General features: G+C 43.9%; 1 protein-coding gene across 1 annotated transcript; it reads right to left on the reverse strand.

Moving 5' to 3' along the window:
- Nucleotides 1–6,815: 6,815 nt before the first annotated feature.
- On the reverse strand, nt 6,816–26,721 carry trappc14 (trafficking protein particle complex subunit 14). Its single transcript, XM_062384039.1, has 12 exons — nt 26,302–26,721; nt 24,542–24,625; nt 23,104–23,233; nt 22,914–23,000; nt 22,405–22,525; nt 20,955–21,102; nt 17,526–17,545; nt 13,587–13,616; nt 12,262–12,273; nt 11,517–11,686; nt 7,827–8,013; nt 6,816–6,984 (listed from the first exon to the last, which is right to left on the reverse strand). The coding sequence occupies exons 1-12, from the start codon at nt 26,719–26,721 to the stop codon at nt 6,816–6,818; spliced, it is 1,578 nt and encodes a 525-aa protein (XP_062240023.1).
- Between the last annotated feature and the right edge of the window lie 1,069 nt (nt 26,722–27,790).

Raw genomic sequence — 27,790 nt, forward strand, 5'->3', positions numbered from 1 at the left:
TCGGATTCAGGAGTTCCTCAAAGTGTTCCTTCCAACGTCCGACGACCTCCTCAGTTGAGGTCAACAGAGTCCCATCCTTACTGTACACAGCTTGGATGGTTCCCCGTTTCCCCCTCCTGAGGTGCCGGATAGTCTTCCAGAAACACTTTGGTGCCGACCGAAAGTCCTTCTCCATGGTCTCTCCGAACTTCTCCCATACCCGCTGCTTAGCCTCCGACACGGCAGCAGCTGCAGCCCTTCGGGCCTTTCGGTACCCTGCAACCGAGTCCGGAGTCTTCCAGGATATCATATCCCGGAAGGCCTCCTTCTTCTATCGGACGGCTTCCCTGACCACCGGTGTCCACCACGGTGTCCGAGGGTTACCGCCCCTTGAGGAGCCTAAGACCCTGAGGCCACAGCTAGCCACCGCAGCTTCAGCAATGGAGGCTTTGAACACCGCCCACCCAACTCAATGCCCCCAACCTCCACAGGAATGCCAGAAAAACTCCGCCGGAGGTGTGAGTTGAAGATACCCAGGACGGGGGCCTCCTCCAGACGTTCCCAGTTCACCCGCACTACTCGTTTGGGCTTACCAGGTCTATCCGGAAATTTCCCCCATTCCCTGATCCAACTCACAACCAGATGGTGGTTGGTTGACAGTTCCGCCCCTCTCTTTACCCGAGTGTCCAAAACATGCGGCCTCAGATCAGATGACACAATCACAAAATCGATCATTGATCTTCGGCCTAGGGTACTCTGGTACCAGGTACACTTATGAGCACCCTTATGTTCGAACATGGTGTTTGTTATGGATAATCCATGACTAGCACAGAAGTCAAATAACAAACGACCGCTCGGGTTTAGATCAGGGAGGCCGTTCCTCCCCACCACGCCTCTCCAGGTGTCTCCATCGTTGCCCACGTGGGCGTTGAAGTCACCCAGCAGAACTACGGAGTCCCCTACTGGAGCCCCATACAGGACTCCATTCAGGGTCTCCAAGAAGGCCGAGTACTCTGAGCTGCTGTTTGGTGCATACGCAAAAACAACAGTCAGAGTTTTCCCCCCTACAACCCTTAGGCGCAGGGAGGCGACCCTCTCGTCTACCGGGGTAAACTCCAACACCGCGGCACTCCGGAGAAGAATAGAGTCCAACCCTTATCCAGGAGTACGGTACCAGAGCTGAGACTGTGCGTGGAGGTAAGCCCCACCAGATCTAACTGATAGCGCTCCACCTCCCTCACAAGCTCCGGTTCCTTTCCCCACAGCGAGGTGACGTTCCATGTCCCCAGAGCCAGCTTCTTCCGCCCGGGTCTGGTCCGTCGAGACCCCTGACCTTCGCTGCCACCCATGTGGCTGCGCACCCGACCCCAACGGGTCTTCCCACAGGTGGTGGGCCCATGGGATGAAGAGAGGGGGGGTGCCACGTAGTTTGTTCGGGCTATGCCCGACCGGGCTCCGTGGCAAACTCGGCCACCAGGCGCTCGCCATCGAGCCCTCCGTCTGGGCCTAGCTCCAGACGGGGGCCCCGGGCTTCCTCCGGGCCGGGTCACATCTCCTCTCCTTCCGTTATTCATTGAGGTTTTTTGAACCATTCTTAGTCTGGCCCCTCACCTGAGACCACTCTGCCATGAGAGACCCTACCAGGAGCACAAGGCTCCAGACAACACAGCCCTCAGGTTCATAGGGACATGCAAACCTCTCCACCACGATAAGGTGACGGTTAAAACTTTAACTCCATGAGGCTATGAGGTTAGTTTTTCCCAATACAGTTTCGTATAATAAATGAATGGAGATTATTTACAGCTACAAAAAATACATTTTGTATAAGTAACATAGAGAAGGATGAAAAAAACAGATGTGACTCACTAAAAAGCAGCTGATAACAGAAAAAGCCTAGATTTAAGAGAATTGAAAGTTGTAGCAGACAATAAATATTTGTGTTGAAAAAACACTCAGTAAAATATGCATTTTTTATCTCTAAATTGCTTCAGATATTTATTGATGTGGCACATTGAAAATTGTGTTACAGAGAAAACGAGCACTGATGAGCCCACTGTATAGACTCTACATAGAACTGTCCAAACATTGGGGAGGTGGAAGGATTTCAGGCACAACTTAAGTCTCTGTGGCATCTTGTACCTTTGCTTATTTAGCAGGTGTGACCCGATACTGAGAGGTAGGTCAGGTGATTCTGTACACATATCACATTTTTTCACCTGCATTAAACATTTGCCTGAAAGCCTTTAATGAGCTGAGACTTTAATGGTCCCATAAGACCATATTGTTCTGCGCCTCTTTCACTGGGATCTACTTGAATCTAGAAATGTAAAATAAACTAAATGCCAGTAGAACCCCATTACCTCCACCCCGCCCCCACTGCACTTCACATTATTCATGACAGCTTTCATTCAGATTATAGATCTTGTGTTGCACAGCTGGGGACAACTTAACGGACAACAAAACAAGGAGAGTACACTGCAAAAGTTGTTACATGGATGCACTGATCGACTGCAGACAGTTCAAACTAAAGACTAAAAGCATCCATTTAAAACGCGATTCTACAGAACTACAGAATAAATTCAACAATCACAATATAGATCAAATCAGTCTGTGTAAGGACTCCTTTCTGAAGCTGCAATACATTCACATTGAAATGATGTCCTATTTTGAAAACTGCTTTTTACAGATGAAAGTCAATCTGAGGGCATATCGCTTCCTTGAGTTGGCTGTCAACTTTTATAAACTGACTATAACATGTTTGTGGTCCAATTAAAAAGACAGCCATTATCATTTTCATTAATATATTACCATAGTTACATTATCTATGGACCAAAAAAAAAAGATTGCAGTTAAAAACCATAGGCACTACCCAGTCCGAATATAAAGCAGCCCCGAATATGTCCAAGATTATTTAAAGGAGCAGTCTGAGGTTGTGGGGCCTCTGTTATTGCTTCATTACCCATAATCTGACTGTTGATTAATATCAGTTTCGATTTTCAGCACAGAACAAAATTACTTTCAGCACACGTTTAGCTTAGCTTAGCACATACTCGTTCTGAGCAGAACCTAGCTGGCTTTGGGGACAAGCTTTCTAGTTATCTACATGGCCAAAGGTATAGACGGCCACACCTTCCGTCAGAATATGATATGTGTAATGACTAATGTGCTGCTCTTCAGTCTGTGTAATAGCCAGAGGTCCAGTTTATCCTGAAGGTGTTGGCTGCAGCTGGGCTCAGGCCTATTTGCAAGGAGGTCATGGGAAACATATAAACAGATAGTGTGCACAAGGTCAAACTGGGACTGCTGCCGACTCTGTGTTTCCAGATGGAGCTGAGTTGGAACTGTTCTGACTGTGATGGCAAACAAGTGTAAATACAAACCTAGCCAATCTGAGGTTTCCTTACTGAAAATCCAAAATGACACGTGAGCTGCCATATACAAAAAAAAACAGTCAATGATGCTTTAATAAAACCCTTAAACCTTCATATGTAATTACAACAAAATTACCCAGACATAGGAGAGTAAAAAATATCCCACAGACTTAAATTAAATGCAGGCTTGGAGAAAATCTTTTACGAAAAAAAATAACTGGTAAGTAATGCAGTGAAATGATAAACCAGTGAAATGAATAACCGCTGTGGCTTGACGAGGGCTTTTCCTTTCATCATCTCTGCAGTGCAGCATCTTTCCACCACGTCAACATTCTACTCCTCTCTGCTCCTCCTTCCATGGAGGCTGGACTGATCGATGAACACTGACGAATGTATCTTCATTACAACATTCCTCTCCACGTCATCTGACAGGAAAGACAGAGTAGGGATTGGCTTAACATGCTTTGACTGCTTCCAGTTAAGAATAACAGAACTGTATCAGGGCTGTTTTGCCTCACACATCTATTTTGTGCACAAATCTAAAAGTAAGGTTTGTTCTGTAACATCCTATATTACACTGTGTTACACTTTATAGTTTGCGTTGCTAGGGTCAGAATCAATATGACGTTGCTGAAAACAGATTGTGTAGAAAACAACTGCTACTCCTGCTTACTGCTGCTCTATCTCAGGTTATTACATCTCAAGTGGAAAGCTCTAAGTACAAGTGTGAACACAACCAGACACATAATTAAAATAAATCCAACAATGTAAATTGGCAGCTGTGGTTGAGCAGTAGAGCGGTCATCCTCCAACTAGAAGGTCCGGGGTTCGATCCAAGTCTTCCCATCTGCACGCCAAAGTGTCCTTGTGCAAGATGCTGAACCCCGAATGGCCCCGAAAAAGTGCTGCCCATAGAAGCACTGTATGAATGTGTGTGTGAATGGGTGAATGGCAAACTGTAGAGTACTGTGGACTATAGTGGCATCCGATCTTGATGGTGGATCATGATTGTGGTGGCTGCTGACCATGGACTATGATTAAAACAAGACTGCTTGATATATAATATTTCTCCAAAGATACTCGACCATTACTGACAATAATCCATGACTTCATTGACATTTAGTTATGCTACAAAGTGTTTATTCTTTGCAATACTGCAAAAACTCTTATCTGGCTGATGTTCTCCTTTACACTTGATATCTATTACACTTCTGTCCATCCTGGGAGAAGGGATCCCTCACATGTGGCTCTCTCTGAGTTTTCTATGTTCTTTTCCCCCTTGTTGAGGGGTTCAGGGCAGAGGATGTCACACCTTGTTGGGGATTTGTGAATATGTGCTAGTCAAATAAAGATGGTTCACTGTACTGTAAAGTGTGGTCACCAAGACTAATAGGATTTGTTTTGCAAATTGTTAAACTTAGTTCCAATAACGAGCTACAAAAAACACATTGATTCACTGCCCTTCCTGGCTCCATTTCTACTTCTCTCTCACACATTAGGGCCCGCGCACATCAGGTCTGGTATAAACTTACTGAAAAGTTTGAGTAATCGTTACATGGTCTGAAGGTGGCGTGGCGTAAAATTTTGATGAATCGCCATCAAAACACAAGGTTGTTGTATCTTGGACATACATGGTCAAATCTACTCTAAACTGGAGATATACATCTACACATAAATCCTGATTTAAAATCACAGCACATGTTGTTTTGCCCATCGTACACTCTGATGTACTCCTCCTCTTCCATTGACCACATACATTTCAAACTTTTTCAGGAGGACCTCAAGACATTGATGATGAAGTCCTATGGAAACTGTAGGCATGTTAGTGGCGTGGCATCAAGTTTCAATGTGACGCTGCAACACACAAAATTACTGTAACTTCAGTGTACATTGTTCAATCTCCCTTAAAAATGATGTATGTAACAACAGCCAAATAGTGACTTGTCGTCACAGCGGCACCTGCTGGCGACAGGAAGTGACGTGTTTTTTACTTTAGACACCATAATCCTGGCTGGTTGGCAATATAAATCTCAAATGTGCTCAGAATGGTTTTAAGACATTCATCATACTTCATGGTCAGAATTGTGACTTTTCCTCAAAGTAAGTGTAGTTGCAAGTTTGAATCACTAGAGGGAAGTGTGATTCCATGGTTTGCCCAATTGTCATAGAGCTTCCTTCTAAGAGCTATAAAGAATTCATTCTTTCCTTTATTTCAGGTTGATAATGTGTTGAAAACCATATTAAACTTACTGATGTGTGTCAAATAATGTTCAGAGACAACTTTCATCAGCCTGAAAGAAACACGTCAAACTAACTCAGGATCATAACACCACCTACTGATTTGCCGTGAAATGGCAGTTTTTTGTAACTAAAGACAGGAAGTGACGGTTTTATCCTTCTTGCGTTGCCCAGAATGTATGCAACACGGAGCTGTTTTTCCCAGTTCTTGTTCAACCGTTGCCCCGCGGCCGCATTAGGCCTCGTCGTGCACAGGTGTAAGGGACCGACAGTGCTACTTGCAGCCTTAGTTTCTGGTTGTTTTCATTCCTATACGGTTGTGTTTGTTGGTTGTTTTGCATGTTTGTACACAAGGTTGCACAAACAAACACTGGACGGATAACCATGACATGTTGTGGAATAAATCTCAGGGAATAATTCATGGATCCAAAGTGCAACCTGCTTATCAAATCTAAGGATCTAAAGTCTAAGGATATTTTGTGAGTACAACTTATTATGTTTAGAAAATATCAAAAAAGGAACTCAATGAAGAACTGAGTCTAGCTACACTATCACTATGGTTTCTCGTAGGTGACCTCTGCATCCCAGCACTTTTGAGAAAGGGATCTGTTTGCAGAAACTGAATATAAAATAATAATATTCAAATAATCCCAGTCGTGTTTTCACTGGTGTCTAATCATATAAATTGTTGGTTTCCTTACCCTAGAATCAGCCCTTTATATATAAATACTTTATATTTACTGTACATCAGGAGTGGGTCCTCTCTAGGGAGGCCGTCATGTTTTATCAGTTGTCCAAAGTTTTGAAAGGGGAGGGGGGAGGGGTGTCAGCTGCAAAATGCAACTTCACCACTGTCCCTAAATTGTACCCAATGAACCTTTAAGCCTAGTTTTATATACTCCTTACTACTCCTTACCATTGTATTTATATATTGGAGAGCTTATTAGAAACTTTCAAAAAGTTTCAAAATGCAAAAAGAAGAAATGGGAACAAGAGACCAAAAGTTGTGAGCAGGCAATTTATTGAAAACAACAATTTGATGAACAGCCTATGTGAGTTAAATTGTTGTTTTCAATAAATTGCCTGCTCACAACTTTTGGTCTCTTGTTCCCATTTCTTCTTTTTGCATTTTGAAGCTCTACTTAGAACCTTCCTAAGATCCAACAGTGCAAAATGCAAATTCAGCAATTTTTTAACTGGTCTTAAGATTTTGATCAGGAGTGTATCTTACCTGCAGTATGCCTCTTGGACATGTTCCAGCACCAACACTTTACATTTTCTCTTGGCTATTTTGTCCAGTGAGATGAGGGTTTGGTCAGGGGGAAGCTGGCTGGCTTTGCCCATTGAAGGTCCCATAAGTGGTGTGATTGCCCGATGCTCCATCACACTGCCTGTCCTAAAGCAAACAGAGACACCGTGTCATGGACATGCTGACACAGGAATGGTTAGGTGTAGGGATGAATGGGTTACTGGTATCATGATTAACCACAGGCAAATTCTCGACGGAAAGTATTACTATATGAAATTAAAATTATCATTAAAACTGCAGATGATTACCACAGTGTAAAGCTCATGATAAAAACTGTCCAGCATCAACCCCAGTGAGCGACGGTGTCCCAACCAGAGACACGCTTGCAAAGTGGGATTGTTATGCGCCTGTGTGAAGTTCACCAAATATTTGTTTGATTCGCTCCAGAGTTTATGAAGCAGTATTTATCCACATTGAAAAAAATGTTTGCTAGAACACAGTTCACCTTAGACAAAAAACACGAGACGTTGTGAAATTCAGGATTTGACATCATCATTAATAACGAAATAAATGTGAATGTCAGTTTGTGTAAAGAGCGACAGAGACAAGCAGACAAGCACGCACACACTCAGAGAAGAGAGAAAACTTCTTCCCACAGATTTTGGGGCAACGCAGTGTTAACTTCATTGTAGCAGAAGAAGCAATGCCTCGCTAATCCAGTAACACATAAATTCAGCAAGTTATTATAAAGATCAGATCTAAGAGTGAGTTATTAGAAAAGAGCAGGGGAGCAGAGTCACTTGTTGACCAGTACGGTGTAATGCACATCAATGCAGTGGTGCTGCCAAGAGGGGCCAGTGGGGCCAGCGGATACTGTAAAGGATATAATCAGAGTTTTTCACCACACACGGTTCAACACAAAGCAGTGATATGAAAACATAGGAAAGCTGAACCGGGATTATAAAAAAAATCCAATTTAGTCTCTGTACCTAACATGGTTTGATCTGGCCGATTGTTGGTGGGAGAAGCTCTGAGATCGGCCCAGGGTACGTGTCTCTAGAAGCTCACCGGCTACCAAGCTTGACGATAATGGAGATTTCTTCAGGGGTGATCGAGGAGGATGAGTGGACACAGTAGCTGTGAGCTGAAGCTTCAGTTTCATATGTTGGCTTAACTCTAGTGTTAACAAGGAGCAGGATAAGAGAAGACAAGATGGAAGAGCAATTCATTAATTCAAATATTGTATTCAGCATATTTATATTGTAAAACTAAAATATGTCTTTTCCCAACTTATCCACTTTAAAGTAATTTTCAGACAGGACATCTGCACAGTTGGGTCCATACTTTCTCAGGAGTTTGCCTTTCACACATAAACATGGGAGCAGGTGATTCTCCACCCAGACGCACTCACAACAACACAGAAATCTCCACAGCGTTCAGGTAAAGGGAGAATGTAGTCTTCAGCTGTGGAGTTACATATATTTATTTACAGCACATCAGCAAAGGCGTATCATCAAAAGCTCTCTTGACATCTTCATCTGTGTCTCCTACGTGTTTGGCACCGCCTTTTCTCCTGAGATGTATTATTTTTTAATGTTTGCGTCGGTTTCATGTTCGAAACGTAAATCTATACGCCCAGTCGCTTGTAGTGAATCCCCCATAGCATCTGCTATCTTCTTAAATTGGCTCTCTCAGGAATTATCCACAGTTTTAACAAAGGGGCTGGGCGGAGAAACCCCGGAAAAAGTCCGGAGCCTCTCATTCAGGCAGTTGCGTTATAACACACAGCCCCTCCGGAGAATGTCATGAGATTATCCAGAGTTCAGAGCATGTTTGAAAGCAGCTTGAGTTTTATCAAAGAGGTTACTATACGCCTGTCAGCAGGTTTAGCCTATAACAGTTACAAAGTCCATATTGCAGACTTAATTCTTTAGGCATCTACAAACACATGTGGGGTGTCCCTTTATTTAATCCCTCTGGGGTGAGAAATCCATCAATCTCAGCACAGGTTATTACTTGGGTAAAATACTTCACTTGAATCAATGTCAAAATTATACCGTATAAATGTTTTGACTGCTTCAGATTTTTTGAATAGAATAAAAAAAAATTAAATTCTCCTTCTCAATTACAAGATAATTCATTATATAGCAACATCATACCTCTATACGTTTAAGAATAAGCTTAAAACCTTCCTTTTAATAAATCCTTAATTCTTTAATGAGTTGTGCTAATGACATGCCAGACTAAAAGAAGTTTGTGATAGATTCTCTATATTCTCAAATTCAGTTTCCTACCTTTTAGCTAATTTGTTCATTTTTTTTAATTTGGCAGTGATATTTTTTTTACATAATTTAAAAAAGATGAAACTACAATTAGTAATGGATCAACTTCAGCAGTTACAACCTTTACAGGGAAGTGTTTATCAATGTCACATGAAGAGTCTTCAATTCTAAACAGCTAGAACTGTACAACCTGAAGTTCACCTGGATTAAATGTGTGTATATCAAATGTTAACTTCTGGTAAAACCTTGAAATTATGTATTAAATATACAGACTCTTAAGTATTTACTTAACCTCTGATATTAACATTTTTAAGCCACAGTTTATGTTATTGAACAGTTTGTGTTTAACAGACATACCCAATATGATTAAAATGAACTAATAATTTGATTAAAACAAAAATGTAAAAGGCCTGTGATTAATTTCAAATTCCAACAACACGTTCATAAAGTGTTCTTGTATGATAACATTACTGTGCATGTTGCTGTTGTGACTTTTTTAACAGATGTGCAGAATCATGAGTAGTAAAATAGAGTTTCATGGATACATTTATTACACATTGAACTACATTAATGCAGTTATATCCAACAAAAATATGAATACAGTTGTGGATAAAGGTGAACATGATCTTCACTGTAGAAAGATTAACCTGTCAGTGACTTTAATTTACAGTACAAATGTTAGAATTGAGAAAGCACAATAGTAAGGTGTATTTCATATAAATCTTACAGCACTTAATGTAGTCATCTGTTTACTGTAAGTGTAAAGTCCAAAGCCTGGAGTAACAGAAGCTGCGATTACATTTAAAATGTTTAACAGTCTGTAGTTGAACTTGGATATAGCCCAGGGTTCTATTTTAGGCCCATTACTGTTAAATTTGTACTGGCTGCCTTCTGGCCAAATTATTAAGAAACACTATGCAGATGACATGCAATTATATATTCCCCCAATGATCGGAGCCCCATTGACACATTGCCATAATCCCTCAAAGATATTGGTATCTGGATGTCTAGCAATTTCTAACAGTAAAATAAAGATAAGATAGTAGTCCAGGTTGTCAGGGGGATAAGAAATAGACAGCAGACCCTTATCATCAGACTGTCAGAAACCTTGGTGTTATCTTGACACCGACCTCGCTTTCCAGAGCCATATCAATCAATCATCAATCAAATTGTATTTGTATAGCCCATATTCACAAATTACAATTCGTCTCATAGGGTTTAAACAGGGTGTGACATCCTCTGTCCTTAACCCTCAGCAAGAGTAAGGAAAAACTACTAAAAACCCTTTTAACAGGGTAAAAATACGTAGAAACCTCAGAGAGAGCCACATGTGAGGGATCCCTCTCCCCGGACGGACAGAAGTGCAATACATGCCACATGTAGGAAAACATCATCAAGATTAAAGTTTTTTAGCAGCATTTGATGAGGGTAAACATCCTGAAGGACAACCCCAACATGACATGCCAAGCAGTCCCACTGCAATCACAGTCCATGGTCAGCAACCAGCAGGACCAAGCTCCACCATCCAGATCGCTAGATATTAACAACATTGTTAGAATTGGATTTTATCCTATAAGAAATATTTCAAAAGAAAGGAGCGTTCCAAGAAGACAGTGAAAAATTTGTCCATGCATTTATTTTCAGTCGGCTAGATTACTGTTCACAGAAACCTGTAAAAAGCATCCTTATCACCTCAAGGATCCTGAAGCTTGTGTTTTAACTAGAAAAACAACACCTGCTGAAGTCAATACACAATTTTAGAATTGATTTAAAAATGTTAAGGGCCTACATAGTCTGGCATCTCAACATCATACTAACATGCTAAATACCAGCTCCACCGCTTAGATTATCTGGAGCAGGTCGCCTGGTTATTCCCCAGGTCTCAACAAAAACTGGTGAAAGTGCCTTCAGGTTTTACTCTCCAAGCCTATGTTGTACTCCAACACTTCGGTATTTTTAATCTAAACTATTAACGTTCCTTTATAGCTGTGCTTTTCAGCAGTTTTAATTTTATTTTATATTTGTATTAACACTTTTTATTTTTATTTTTTTTTAACAAAATCCTCCTTTTATTTTATATCTTACTGTCTTCTTATCTTACTATTTTATCCTCATCGTATTCTAGCTGCTACTTCGGTCTTAGCTCACAATCTGTGCAGCATATTGTGCGTCCACCTGGAATGAGATGTGCTGCATAGATAACATTTTGATTGCTTGCTTTGTCACTACATGACTTTTCAGTTCATTTAAACTGATTAAAGTGGCGTTCCAAAAGCCAAACCATGAGTCAGGCAATGAATTAATAGTCTATGCTTGTGTTGAATAATTCGATCTTATCATGTGGACATTATTATATTTCTGATGAAGTTTGAACAGTGTTTCAAGTCCGCTTCTCACCTTCAGAATTCCAGATCAGATGGACGGCAAAGTCCTGCAAGTTGTTCAGGAGGGTGTATTTTACCCAGAAGTGCTCCGAAGGCCTGACTGCCCTTGGACAGGAAGCTGTCATCACCAGCTGAGGACGATCCAAGCGAATACTGGGAAACGAGTAATAACTAGAAATATATCTGGCAAAAAAGGAAACAAGTATTTTTAGTTCCTATCACACGGCGAACACTTTAACTTGTTACAAGTGAAACTAGTTTTGCGACATAGTAATGCTAGTGAGTCACAATGCACAACAGGTGGATCATGGAACTAGCTCACATAAATAGATTGCTGTAGTTTTTCCAACTACTGGTGTATGGTCATATACAGGTGCATCTCAATAAATGAGAATATCATGGAAAAGTTCATTTATTTAAATATTTCAAATCAAAAAGTGAAACTCATATTATATAGATTCATTACACACAGAGTGAAATGTTTATGCATTTATTTTCTTTTAATTTTGATGATTATGGCTTACAGTAAATAATTTAGAAAAAAAATCAGTATCTCAGAAAATTAGAATATTTCAGAAAACCAATAAAACAAAGGATTTTTTATACAGAAATTTCAGCCTACTGAAAAGTATGTTCATACATATATGCACTCAATACTTGGTCGGGGCTCCTTTTGCATGAATTACTGACTCAATGCGGCGTGTCATGGAGCTCATCAGCCTGTGGCACTGCTGAGGTGTTATGGAAGCCCAGGTTGCTTTGATAGCGGCCTTCAGCTCGTCTGCATTATTGGGTCTGGTGTCGCTCATTTTCCTCTTGACCATACCCCATAGATTCTTTATGGGATTCAGGTCAGGCGAGTTTGCTGGCCAATCAAGCACAGTGATACCATGGTCCTTAACAGTGGCGAAACTACCGGGGTGGCAAGGGGTGGCAGCTGCCACCCCCCAAAAAATGCTTGCCACCCCACTTGCCACCCAGGTTGTTAGAAGTGTCTCCAATATACATTTATTGAATGGTATTATATTTTTTGCTACTGAAGCTGTTGATCTCATTGGTAACTTGTTTAAGTTTAAGAACTAAAATCTTTATGTTCCCCCTCCCCTATAAAATGGTTGAGTCCATGAATCCTATTTGCTCTCTTCTCACCGTGCGCATCTGCCGCTTCATTCAAATGAAGACAGAAACGGTTTGAAAGCCAAAGAACTGGAGACAAGCCAACTGTACACTTGCAGTGATGAAAAAAGGTACAGTACAGCTGAAACTTGAATCAAGGAAATGTGATGGGTGGTCATATGTGATAGACAATTCCGTTGTAATTTCAATCGTTTATTTAATTGCTAGCTTGCAAAAGTCGATAGGACTAGTAGCTAGCTCGCTATACAGCTGCATTAAAATGTGAGAGGATGACTCGGTTATATGCTATAGACCCTATTGTGTATGTGGTATAAAGGCTGGGACGAATTTCGAATTATAAATATGTTAAAATTAATGTTGAAATTACGGAGAGTCGCGATTCCCATTGAAACGGATGGCGCCGCGGTTAGCATTCATGAGTGAATCTTTTGGTAGCTAGTTAGTTTAGCTTTGGTAAACATGATTTTGTATGTAATAACCTAATACATAATACATATGTACATGTGTATGTAATAACCTAATACATTAGAAATTCAATTGGCCATTTAGAAAAGTATTTGTCATTATGAAGGGAAATATGAATTGTTTTGCTGCTGGATATGTGAATATGTTAACTGTTTTCATTAGCGATTGGTATAAATAAATACATATAGACACCAGGCATGTGTGTTTCCAACAATAAAAAGACTTGACTTGACTTGACTTTGTGTGTGTGATTTGCCACCCTTGAATTTAACTTGCCACCCTTCTGCCACCCCATGTAAAATTTTCTAGAATCGCCACTGGTCCTTAAACCAGGTATTGGTACTTTTGGCAGTGTGGGCCGGTGCCAAGTCCTGCTGGAATATGAAATCAGCACCTCCATAAACCTTATCAGCGGAAGGAAGCATGAAGTACTCTAAAATGTCCTGGTAGACGGCTGCGTTGACTTTGGACTTGATAAAACACAGTGGACCAACACCAGCAGATGACATGGCTCCCTGTGACGGTGCGCACAGCGACCGTCACGGCAGTAATATACTGCCCTGTTTACATGTGTTATTAGTACAAATGTTAAATGTATGTATGTGTTTGTGACGGTGCGCACAGCGGCCGTCACGGAAGTAATGCACTGCCCCGTTTACACGAATCATTACATTGTTAACTCTGTGTTGCATGCTTTATGTCCGGGTCCGTTTACCGTGTTTGTTTAACCCATCCATTTTCATACAAACCTCCGTGCATAATACAAAAGCTTACTTCAATCATTACACCGCTAAAGTTTAAATACCTTTGTACCCGTCAGTTTTCTGTTAAAATCAACACACCACACAATGTCTTGCGTTATAAATGTTCCGTTTATTTAGTTTAAAATCTCACATTATTCCAGTCATTATACACAGCGTACATTTTACCATGGTTCCGTGTCGCGGGTCGGTTTGTTTGTGGGGAAAGCGAGCAGCCCGCGGTGCGGAAGTAAATAGGCATTCGACTTCCGGGTTAGCCGGAAGTGAACCCGAGGAGTATTTTATTTTTGTTTAGACTGATATTTTATTAGTTTGCTTTGCCTTCTTGGGGTAATTGTGCAGTTAATAGATTGCAAAGTATTTTTCTTGTTAAAGAATTTGTGGGATAAGCTGTTAAAGCTTTAGGGATTTTTTACCTGTGACACCCCTGTGTTTGATTGTATGTTGGATTGTTCCAACTGTGGGGGCGGGGTTAGATCGCATATAAGCCTGTGGGTTCATTCTGTTGGGGGGCTGCTGTTGGAAAGAAAGTCTGAGAGCTCGCCGGAGAAGGGTTTTTTCGGAGAAGAATCTTGATATTGTATTGTATTGGGCCCACGTGCCACTTTATTTTCTTATTTGCAAGTGTTTGTTGTTTTTTGCTCTTTTTTTTTTTATTATTATATATTTTCTCAGTTAATTCTGCCTTGTCGGCCTTAATATGGGACAATAAATAATCCCATTTTACACCTTCATCGCTAAGTCTTCCTGAGAGGTTTTTTTTCCACCGCGCTCAAACCGCTCATTTACATCCCACCTTCAACATTTGGTGGCAGTGGTGAGATTCCAGTGACCGTGAGCGGCTCTCATTGATTAGAGATGGAGACAAGAAGTGGAGGTTCGGCTCTCCCAGGGCCTGACTCTGCAGGAGACCCGGGAGCAAGGCCGAAATCTGCAGCGTCGTCCAGGACGCACACTCCAGTGGTCGTAGACCGGACCGATCGGCTGGAGCATATTGTGAAGTCGGTGGTGGAGTGTCAGCGGAGGCAGCAGGAACAGTTGGACGTGGAGGCACAGCGGCATGACCAGCGGTGGAAAGCCATGGAGCATCAGTTTCACCAACTACAGAGGTTGGTGAGAGGTGAGACGACGCTACAGTCCCTCGTAGAGCTCTAGCAAATCAACTGGTATCGGCCTAGCCACACCTCCACACTTCAATCTGGGGTGGACAAACCCCAAAATGTCCCCATATGAAGAGGACGAAGACATTGAGCATTATTTAAAGACATTCGAAAGGCTCGCGGCAGCTAGTCAGTGGCCCTCAGATACATGGGCATTGTGTTTAGTGCCTTTGTTAAAAGGGACAGCCAGAGCTGCTTTCGTAGCTATGAACATTGAGGACAGTCAGGACTACGTCAAAGTGAAGCAAGCCGTTCTCAGGAAATTTGAGATCAATGCAGAGACCTATCGCCAGCGTTTCCGCTCCAAGACTATCCTGGAGGGAGAGACGGCGAAGGAGCTCCATGATCGCCTCAAAAACCTCCTGGGGAAATGGCTGGACCCAGAGACTAAGTCCAAAGAGCAGATCTGTGACCAGATCATACTGGAGCAATTCCTGGGGATGCTTAACCAGGAGCTACAGGTGTGGGTGAAAGAACGCACCCCACACTCCTAGGCTGAAGCGGCGGAACTGGTGGAGACCTTCTTGGCCGCCAGACAGTCCAGACGGTTCTATCAACTGAGCCCACACGACTCCTGGAGACGACCTCAGCAGACAGCCCAGCATAAGCCGCTGAAGACATCGGTCGGTAAGTCTGTGGGTGGTAGTGGTCGTGTGTTCAGTCCCTCTAACAGCCCCTATAGGCCCAGCCCCAGTGTTAAGCCTGCTCCAGCTAGTTCATCTAGGGTCCTGATATGCTACCACTGTGGTCAGCAAGGCCACATTAGACCCCATTGCCCTGTGATGAAAGCCACTGACCCAAGACTGTGTTATTCCTCTGGCCCTAGTAATCATATAGCATTCACTCCGGCTGATGTAACTGTCCCCGTCAGGATAGGAGGCAAAACGCTGCAGGCTTTAGTTGACTCCGGTAGTAGTCAATCTTTTGTTCTTAAATCCTGTTTGAAGTCTAATTATCGGCCAGTGGGTAGCGTGAGGGTCCGCTGCATCCATGGAGATGAGTCTGTGCATCAGACTAGCGAGGTCCCCATTATAATCAGTTGTCAAAAGTATTTGCTTACTGTAGGGCTCTTGGATAAGTGTCCCTATCCTGTGATTCTAGGCCAGGATGTGCCAATCTTAACAGAGTTCCTGCAAAATGTTAACACAGCTTCTAGCTATGTTTTAACTAAGGCACAAGCCAGTCAGAAAGCAGAACCAGATTATTTGGCAGAGTTACCATTTAGTTGCCAAGGTGGCAAAGCTAAAAAATCCAAGGCAGAGAAGCGTAGAGCTAAAGTGGCAGGTACAGCGGTGCCAGAGAGTCTTTCCCTACCACCACTGGAGGGCAGTGAAGTCCTTGTGCCAGATTTTGTCAAATTACAGCAGGAAGACCCTACCCTTAGCTCAAGCTTTGCCTCGGTGAAAACCCCAGATGAGGCTAGGGAGGCCATAAATGAGGGAGGTGTTTGTAATACATAATGGGAGACTGTACAGGGAGAGTGCAGATAAGGAACAGTTGGTGGTGCCAGAGGCTCTGAGAGGCAGAGTATTACATCTTGGGCATAGCATTCCGTGGGCAGGACACTTAGGCAATGAAAAGTCTAAGAAAAGAATTGTGAACTCGGGAGCTGACTAGGATCAGTGGCTCCCCTATCTGCTTTTCTCCTACAGAGAGGTACCGCAGGCATCCACTGGGTTCTCCCCCTTCGAGCTCTTGTATGGCCGGGTGGTGAGAGGCCCGCTTGACATTCTCCCTGAGAGCTGGGAGGGGGACGCTCCTCACCAGCCGGTAAACATCGTGAGCTATGTCCTAAAGATGCAGGAGAAGCTGGAACAGCTGAGCTCCATGGCACATGACCACCTGGCCAAGGCGCAGACACGACAAAAGACATGGTATGACCAGCCTGCATGCAGCCGCTCTTTTAATCCTGGAGAGAAAGTACTGCTGATGCTACCCTAATCTGAGAGCAGTCTGTTGGCTAAGTGGCAAGGTCCGTATGAAGTGCTTCGCAAGACCAGCGAGGTAACCTATGAAATTGCCATGCCGGACAGACGTCGCTCAAGGAACCTCTCCCATGTCAACCTACTGAAGAGATGGACTGACCGTCCGGCGGCCGTCCAAAGCCAGCTGTGGGCGCGAACCGTGGAACAAGAGGAAGAACCAGCGGAGCTGTATTTTCCTACAGCTGGTGGGGAGTCTCCCTACCCCTCCATCACCCACCTGACACCTGAACAGCAGGAGGACCTGCTGAGCATCATCCCCAGAGGCCTGTTTCGAGACCAGCCAGGGCGGACAGAGGTTATCTCCCATGACATCCAGCTCACTTCTCCAGGTCCCATCCGGCAGACCGCTTCCAGGGTTCCAGCGCGTCTGATATCTACGCTGAAGCAAGAGGTACAGGCCATGCTGGAGATGGGGGTGATTGAGCCTTCGCGCAGTGAGTGGTGCAGTTCAGTGGTCCTGGTTCCAAAAAAGGATTGCGGACTCCGCTTCTGTATCGACTTTTCAAAGCTGAACAGCATATCGACATTTGACCCCTATCCCATGTCCCGTGTGGACGAGATGGTGGAGTGCTTGGGGAGGGCAAAGTTCCTCAGCACTTTGGACCTGTGTAAGGGGTACTGGCAGGTGCCACTCTCCCCCGAGCACAGGAGCTGACTGCCTTCCGTGCTCCATCAGGCCTGTACCAGTTCCGGGTCATGCCCTTTGGCCTTCATTGCGCCGCAGCAAGCTTCCAGCGGCTCATGGATGAGGTGCTGAGGGGTGCTGAGGACAACGCCGCGGCCTATATTGATGACGTCATAATACATAGTTCCTCCTGGGCGGAACATCTTCATCACCTTTGCGATGTCTTCCGGCGGATCCATCGAGCAGGGCTGGTGGTGAACGCCAGCAAGTGCCAGCTCGCCAGGTCTTTGGTCCGTTACCTGGGCTACAGCCTGGGTGGCGGCACTATCCGACCTAAAATCGGCAAGGTGGACGCAGTCCGCGATTCTCAGCCGCCCTCTACTAAAAAGGGGGTGGGGTCATTCCTGGGGTTAGTCGGCTGGTATCGACGGTTCGTCCCTAACTTTTCCAGCCGGGCTGCACCCTTGACAGACCTAACTCGCAAGACCAGTCCCAACAAGGTGGTTTTGACGGCTGAGGGTGAAGCAGCTTTTCAAGACTTAAAGGAAAGCATGTGTCTGGATCCTGTGCTCCAGAGCCCGGACTTTTCCTTGCACTTTATGGTGCAGACTGACGCCTCAGGCCTTGGCCTGGGGGCAGTGTTGTTGCAGGGTGAGGGGGAGGACAGAAGACCAGTATAGTACGTGAGCCGTAAACTGTTCCCTCGCGAGACTCGCTACTCAACTGTTGAGAAAGAGGCTCTGGCTATTAAGTGGGCCATTGACACTCTTAAGTACTATCTGGTGGGCAAAGACTTTGTCCTTGAGACGGACCATAGGGCCCTGCAGTGCCTCCATCGCATGAGGGATTTTAATTCAAGGATTACCCGTTGGCACCTGTCGTTGCAGCCCTAAAAGATCCAGGGTATCAGAACCACACCCTATCATCCGCAGACTGACGGCTTGGTTGAGAGATTCAATCAAACCCTGAAGTCTATGCTAAGGAAATTCGTGTCTGACTCGGGAGCTGACTAGGATCAGTGGCTCCCCTATCTGCTTTTCTACTACAGAGAGGTACCGCAGGCATCCACCGGGTTCTCCCCCTTCGAGCTCTTGTACGGCCGGGAGGTGAGAGGCCTGCTTGACATTCTCCCTGAGAGCTGGGAGGGGGACGCTCCTCACCAGCCGGTAAACATCGTGAGCTATGTCCTAAAGATGCGGGAGAAGCTGGAACAGCTGAGCTCCATGGCACATGACCACCTGGCCAAGGCGCAGACACGACAAAAGACATGGTATGACCAGACTGCATGCAGCCGCTCTTTTAATCCTGGAGAGAAAGTACTGCTGCTGCTGCCCTCATCTGAGAGCAGTATGTTGGCTAAGTGGCAAGGTCCGTATGAAGTGCTTCGCAAGACCAGCGAGGTAACCTATGAAATTGCCATGCTGGACAGACGTAGCTCAAGGAACCTCTACCATGTCAACCTACTGAAGAGATGGACTGACCGTCCGGCGGTCGTCCGAAACCAGCTGTGGGCGCGGACCGTCTTCATCCTGGGCAGAACATCTTCATCACCTTTGCGATGTCGTCCGGCGGATCCATCGAGCAGGGCTGGTGGTGAACGCCATCAAGTGCCAGCTCGCCAGGTCTTAGGTCTGTTACCTGGGCTAAAGCCTGGGTGGCGGCACTATCCGACCTCAAATCGGCAAGGTGGACGCCATCTGCGATTCTCAGCCGCCCTCTACTAAAAAGGGGGTTAGGTCATTCCTGGGGTTAGTTGGCTGGTATCGATGGTTCATCCCTAACTTCTCCAGCCGGGCTGCACCCTTGACGGACCTAACTGCTGCCGGGCTGCTGTTGGAAAGACGTAAGTCTGAGAGCTCGCCGGAGAAGGGTTTTTTCTGAGAAGTATCTTGATATTGTATTGTATTGGGCCCACATGCCACTTTATTTTCTTATTTGCAAGTGTTTGTTTTTTTTGCTCTTTTTTTTATTATTATATATTTTCCTAGTTATTCTGCCTTGTCAGCCTTAATATGGGACAGTAAATAGCCCCTTTTTACAACTTCATCGCTAAGTATTCCTGAGAGTTTTTTTTCCCACCGCGCTCAAACCGCTCATTTACATCCCACCTTCAACACTCCCCAAATCATCACCGATTGAAGTCCAGTGTGAAGTTACCCCAAACAACTTGGATTGTGAGCCTCTCCACTCTTCCTCCAGACTCTTGGACCTTGATTTCTAAATGAAATGCAATATTTACTTTCATCTGAAAAGAGGACTTTGACTGAGCAACAGTCCAGTCCTTTCTCTCCATAGCCCGGGTTAGTCTCTGGTTCAGGAGTGGCTTGACACGAGGAATGCGACAGTTGTAGCCCATGTCCTGGATACATCTGTGCTTGGTAGGCCTTGATGCACTGACTCCAGCCTCAGTTCACTCCTTGTGAATCTCCCCCAAGTTCTTGAATGGCCGTTGCTTCACCATCCTCTCAAGGCTGCGGTTATCCCTGTTGCTTGTGCACCTTTTTCTACCACACTTTTTCCTCCCACTCAACTTTCTTTGAATAACCTTGGATACAGCACTCTGTGAACAGCCAGCTTCTTTAGCAATGACCTTTTGTGGCGTACCCTCCTTGTGAATGGTGTGAATGACTGTCTTCTGGACAACTGTGAAGTCAGCAGTCTTCCCCATGATTATGTATCCTACTGAACCAGCCTTAGAGACCATTTAAAGGCTGAGCAAACCTTTGCAGGTGTTTCAAGTTAATTAGCTGATTAGAGTTGGACAACGTGAGTCTACAATATTGAATCGTTTCAAAATATTCAAATGCTGGCAGTTGTTTGAGGTAATGCGCTAGTTGCAAAAGCAGAAGGAAATTATCAAACAGTTGGAATATTAAAATTACATTATAAAACTGACTATAAGGTAATATTATAAAGTTACCCAAAAAACTCACTATATATGAATTATCTTTTGATGAAAATAAGTCAGAAAGCCTGCTTGGAACATGGTCTGTCACAGATCTGTCAAAACACACTGCAACACATTTCATACATGTGCACACACAGATTGTGCCATTAAGTTGAAAAAAAAATTCATAAGTGTATCAGACGCTTTCTTTGTCTGCAAATATATCAGTAGGACACACTGATCCTAATAACCATAAGCACACATTTATTATGACTCAGACCCACACACATCATCTACCAGAAGTTTTAAATAAAGCACTCAATGAAGATTAATTTGCTGCTAAAGATAGTCGCCAGCTTATTTTCTGTTTCATCCTTTTGTTAAAAACTTGAAGTAAAGGATCTAACATGACCCTCCTAATGTCTCCTCACCTCACTGGAGTCCTCTTCTGGTTTGTTTTGAAGCTGCAGCTGAAATAGAAAGTTCTGTTGCTCCAGCGCACTGAGCGTGCTTGGTAAGCGTGATGACTCACTATCTATCCGATAGAATGACGCCATGGTCACCTCAGCTGATTGGTGGCTGGTGGGATAAGTATATATGGGTCATAAGTGCATCAATGTTTTTTCAAAGACAAAAATGTTTCAATGATATCCATAACATAGGATAGATTATAATTCATATAGATGTCTCTGCATTGCGGGGGAACTGATGGATGGATAGAAAGATAGATGGACAGACAGACAAAAGTTTTTTTCTTTTTTTAGTCTTGATGACCACTCAGTATAGTTTGCTAGTCACCCATTTACAGACACATTCATACAATGAATCTATTGGCAGCACCTTTTTTTTGTTCTATGAGTGGCAATTCGGGGTTAAGCATCTTGGCGTACAGATGGGGAACACTGGGGATTGAACTTCCAACCTTCTGGTTGGAGGATGATTGCTCTACCCATCAGCAACAGCCGCCCCTCATATACAGACAGATATACACCCACCGGCCACTTTATTGGGCACACCTGTTCAATTGCTTGTTAGCACAAATAGCTAATCAGACAATAACATGGCAGCAACTCAATGCATTTAGGCTTCTACACGTGGTGAAGACGACTTGCTGAAGTCCAAACCGAGCATCAGAATGGAGAAGAAAGCCAGACAAGCTGGTCTGAGTATTTCAAAAACGGCTGATCTACTGGGAAACAACCATCTCTAGGAGAAAGTATCCAGTGAGCTGCAGATGTGTGGACAAAAATGCTTGTTGATGTCAGAGGAGAATGGGCAGAGTGGTTTGAGATGATAGAAAGGACAAAGTAACTCAAATAATAACTCACAACACGTCGAACCGTGAAACAGATGGGCTACAGCAGCAGAAGACCACACCGGGAGCCACTCCTGTCCGTTAAGAACAGGAAACTGAAGCTACAATTCGCACAGGCTCACCACAATTGGACGATAGCAGATTGGAAAAACGTTGCCTGGTCTGATGAGTCTCGATTTCAGTTGCGACATTCAGATGGTAGGGTCAGAATTTGGTGTAAGGGATATTTTCTTGGCACACTTTTGGCCCTTGGTACCAATTGAGCATCGTTTAAACGCCACGCCTTGTTGCATCTATGCTACGATGAATTAATACAGTTCTGAGGGTAAAAGGTGGTCCAACACGGTACTGGCAATGTGCACCTAATAAAGTGGCCGGTGAGTGTATAATTCTCTATAATACATCTTCCAAAGTCCTCAACAAACATCATTCCATCCAGAACTCTGCTACCTGTCTGCTAACCCACACTCACTCCTGTGATCACATCAACCTGTTCTCCAGAACCGCCACTCCAAATTTTGAAGTTTTCCTTAATCTGACAGTTTACATTATGGGCACATACTTACCACGCATTGTCAACTATGAGCACTGAACCATCTGGCATCATCGGGAGATAGGACAAGTTATAGTTGGGAAGGATCTTCATGTCTCTTACACACATCTCCTCCTGAGAGCTGCAGTTCACCACTTAGGATATAAGAGGAAGGAACAGCAAATGATTGCCCAGTCATGGTGACTTAATTATATTTGTCTGCGTCAGTTTCAGTTAACATTCTTGCTGGCTCAATGGAATACAACCATGTGAACATGGTTAGTAACACATGTGCTGCTCCTACTATGACAAAGAGCCTTGGGACCACACACACAAATGGGTTACTCATAAATAGTTGACAAAAAAATTACTTTGGTGTTGTACTGTATGCTAGATGATCAACCTACTCTTTTCCTTGCTGGAATTTAAAACTAGAGTGGACAGTATCTTTTATGTTCAAACGTTGTTCTTTAGCTGAGGGCGGTATGGCATTTGCTAACTGGAGGAGTCTGCAGATTGTATCTGTGAATATGAATGGTTTACCTTTAAGAACAGTCACGTGTTTTCCAGAAACAGTCAGCTGCTGACACTGGACGCTGGGAGGTGGCAGAACATTCAGGGTGGTGTTGACTGGCAGTCAGATACAAGACAAATACAAAAAATATAGGCACTTTACATAACTACAGTTATTCAGCAGACACAAATTTAATGACAGATAAATAATTGTTTGTACCCTGTGCCTTGAAGGTGCTCAGGTCCTGTCTGAAGGTGTGTGTTGGGCTCCTGAGCTGCAGAAGAGTCATGTAGCCATGTTCCCTCACTTCCACATTTTCTTCCTCCTGCTTCCACACAGTCACCATGATCTGACAGCAAAAACAGGCACAACAACACAAACACAAAAAGACCAGGGGCCTCATTCATAAAATATTGTGAAGGATTAATTCTAAAAGTGGACATGCGAAGGCAGACAATGGCTACACCTGAGGGCAACGGGCCTGATTCACCAACCGTTCCTATATTTGTTCTTGTGTAAGAGCAAAATCTCTGCAAACTGAAAAGCACTCTCACGCACTCTGGACAACTGAAACAATCTGTTTTTTACTTTAAACTGTTACATTTTATAGTAAGATTTTACAATAATATGTTATAATTTGTATAAAAAAAAAAGACATGTTTCAGTGCATGTTATAATTTTTTTTTTTAAAAAAGCACAGAAATGTTGAAGAGGAGAACAGGTTTCAAACCTGCCTTAACATATTTATCAGTGATACCAATGTGGTCTATTCACTTAGTGGGACTAGAGTCACTATTATTGACGGCGATGGTGATGATTATTGATAACCCCGAACCCTAATGACGAAACAAACAGTTGAATGTTCAGAATGGACCTTGTCCAGTATCAGTGTGCAGCCTGGCTGCAATTCAGATGAACAAATATTACTATATATAAAGTTTACTTTTCAGTAATGTGTTTTTAATCACTGTGTAAGAAAACGGATGCCTAACAGAGATAAGTTGGTTACTTAGTTAATGGTGACTCACAAATCAGTAACAGTACAGTCTACCCATAGCTTGTTTTGATCTTTTATTTTATAATATTTTCAGTCAATCTTTGCAGTTAAGCTCAACACTCTCCTCTATGTCAGAGAAAGCTGACCAACATGTGAAAGTTAAGAAGAAGAGCAGCCTGAGACACATCTTCTGCTTACCCTTACAAGACAGAGTTCCAAACACTAAGGTCCCCCTTGCTGGCTTCCAGAGACATATGTGAATGGGCCAACTATTCAAATATGTGATTTACAATGAGCTCAGTGCAGGCACAGCAGGCCACATTGAATGCCTGCAACTTTGCATGAGGATTACTACAAGCAGGACTGGAAGCTAGTAGACGTAAATCTGCCTGTTTTAAATGCCCGAACAAACCTGCATGCGGAAGAAGTGAACTATTGAGATAGACATCCCAACTTGGGACTCCTTAACCAATCTGAGAAATTGTTACTAACTACCATCTTGGTTCATCGTCATCTCCCAAGATGAACCGATGCCAACAACATTAAAATAAAGTAAATTTATGCACAGTATAAAGAGAAGAGCTGTGAAACATGTAATGTCTCGCAGTTTACATGTTCGTATCATCCAAACCTCTTTGCTCGTATATTCATGTGTCTTACCTTGGCTTTGAGTGTGTTCACTGGCAGCTTGCCCAAAGAGACTGTGAGGCAGAAGATAACCTGGTCATCCAACACCAGAGCAGACTGCAGGGGGATAAGAAAGAGGACACAATATTCAACATTACAGAGGGTGTGGAGACTATAAGTGAATTTAAGCCTACAAATAATGAAAGGTTCAGTGCGTAGAATTTAGTGACATCTAGTAGTGAAGCTGCAAATTGCAACTGAATACCCATCCCCTTTCAAACATGACAAAACTATCTGTTTTGAGAGAGTCCTACGTGTGGTGCGAACAAACAAGACCATGTTTGCACTCCCTTCTGGGATGCGTATAAGGCCCTCCCTCGCCCCCCATTCGGCAAATCGGGTCACATCTCAGTTCTGCTGCTGCCTTCCTATAGGAGGAAACCTGATCCCCAAAAAACTAAAATCCTCTACCTGAACGACTACCGCCCAGTAGCACTCGCCTCCACAATCATGTGGAGTGTTTTGAGCGGCTTGTCAAACCCTTCATCACCTCCTCCCTCCGTGACTCACTGGACCCTCTTCAGCTTGCCTACAGGCCGAATAGGTCGACAGCAGATGCCATCTCCCTCACCCTCCACACTGCCCTCTCCCACCTGGACCAGAGGGACACATATGTGGGAATGCCTTTCATTGACTACAGGTCAGTATTCAATACCATCGTGCCCCCTGAAGCTTGTCACCATGCTCAACAAACATGGGCTCAACATCGCCCTCCGTGATTGGAACCTGAACTTCCTGACTGGCAGACCACAGGCGGTGCAGAACGGCAGAACCACATCCTCCCCCCTGACTCTAAACACCGGTGCCCCCAAGGGCTCCGTGCTCAGTCCTCTTCTGTACTCCCTGTTTAAACATGACTGCGTGGCCAGCCACAGCTCCAACACCTTCATTATGTTTGCTGATGACACAACTGTCATAGGGCTGATCACCGGCGACGATGAGAAGGCCTACAGAGACGAGGTCCGAGCCCTGATATCTTGGTGTCAGGACACCAAGCTCCATCTCAACGTCGGCAAAACAAAAGAGCTGATCGTTGACTACAGGAAGAGACAAGGAGTAGAAGACGCCCACCTGACCTGGACCCATCACACAGACTCCATCAGTAAAACATTCAGACAGTGCCTCTTCTTCTTCTGCAGGCTCAACATGGAGGCCAGGATTCTCTGCAATTTCTACAGGTGCACCATAGAGAGTATCCTGACAGGCTACATCACCGCCTGGTGCGGTAGCTGCACCACCCTGAACCGTAAGGCTTTACAGAGGGTGGGGAAGTCTGCACAGCACATCACCAGGACGGATCTACCATCCATAGAGGACCTCTACACCCAGTGGTGTAGGAAGAAGGCCAACCGGATCATTAAAGACCACTATCACCCTTAACCATAAACTGTTCTGCCTGCGTCAGTCTGTGACCCAAGCATTTCATTGCAAGCGACAGCTTAAGGTACTCGTTGTGCATATGATAATAAACTCTTGAATATTGAAGTCACCAGCCCCCTGAAACACAAATTTCACTGCAACAGTCAGAAGAAAGTTTGAAGGCATTTGTCTGAGAGAAAAAACAATTAAAACAGAAGAATAAAGATCCCACTGTGTGTAGAGAGGAGAAAATGTGAAGGTCAGTGAGTATGTAGTTTAAGTTTAATTAAATATACCCCGATAAATTTACAATAAATGCACATGCCAGTGTTTTATGGCAACACATCTTAAAATGTGTATTTAATCCATCTTACCTTAACCGTTTCCTTCCCATCCAGTCGCCCATCAGACGCCGGGTTCTTGTGAATGAGAAACGTGTTGCACGCTCTGAAGGTCCGGTTGCTGTCTGTGCATCCGGACTCCCTCTCGCTTGGATCTTTTTCCTCGTCGTCTTCGCTGCAGCTGCTCTGGAGGTCTGGTTGCCCCTCACCGTGCCTCTGCTGCCGGCTCTCAGCGACGCACACACTCGCCACAGCAGACAGAGATCCCAGCTGGTCCTTCCAAGGTAACCCACTGGAGCGGTCCTCTCGGAACCGCAGTACCAGCAGGAACTGGACGGTCTCGCCGAGGTAGACGTGATTTCGCCGCGGAAGAGTTGCGTACTCCGCCGGATCCAAGAGACTCGATATTGGAGCGGCAGGAAAATACATGAAATACTCGCAAAGTGGTTCCATCATAGCAACCACTAATTAATGTCAGCTAACATTAGCTTACTGTGAACCACCTGCTGCATTGTCAACAAACCAATGCTGCGATATTTGCATGCGTGAAAACAAAACGCATGACCATGGGTCTGAAACAATTGTTAGGAGTTCAAATTCTAGCTGGTATTTGGGTCTGACTGAAACTATTTGCAACTAAAGAGGGGGGGGGGGGGGGGAAGCATGATCAGTTTGAACCAGATATAAGGCCTTTATTCAAATGATTTATAAATAACCCTTGCTGCATATTGTTAATAATGAATCTTATAATTGTTCTGAATTCTAACTTTTAGTATTAAACCATTATTCCCTTAGACTCATCCAAATATATTTCAAGCAGCTGTCTGATAAGTTCTGGAGGTCGGACAGTGTGACTTTGTTGACATTGTTTTGTCTCGTTGTTTTGGTTTCAAGGATCCTAATGTTTACATCAACAGGACATTGTTTGAATATAGCAGGAACATCATATTCTTTTCTCCAATGGCCCACATGGCATCAGCTGTGTCAAGGCCTTTCATGAAGAGAACATTTTGCTTAGCAACTATCAGAGTAGTAGACGCGTCATAGAGAGCGGCTTCTTTTCACTTCCTGGATTTCTGTGCCAAGAGGCGTGGACATGCCTGTGCACCAACAAGGGAGAACCAAATTGATTTGCGGTGACTCCCCTTCAATCTTTCATAACCAATCATATTATATCTACTGTTATAACTATATCAAACCCCTTTTGTTCAGGGCCATTATTAACTACCTATTGCTAACTTAATTAGCCTAGGCTGTGATAATTGTCCATAGCTATGTTGTTCAACTTTCATTGCATCTCAATAAATATTTAAATTGGACCAGTCCGGCTCTTCTCATATTTAGGATAAACCAACACGCCTGACAATTTGGTGACCCCGACGTGATCCTAAGAGAAGTTTTGACGGACGTGATCCTGAGAAGGAATCTTTTGACCAGAAAGACCGCAGACCTTGAGGTCTAGACTGCTCCGATCGATCCTCCGCATTCTCACAAGAGCTCTAAATCACAAGGTAGGCAGAAA

Source organism: Platichthys flesus, chromosome 24, assembly GCF_949316205.1.
Source record: "Platichthys flesus chromosome 24, fPlaFle2.1, whole genome shotgun sequence".
In the NCBI taxonomy this organism is placed as follows: domain Eukaryota; kingdom Metazoa; phylum Chordata; class Actinopteri; order Pleuronectiformes; family Pleuronectidae; genus Platichthys; species Platichthys flesus.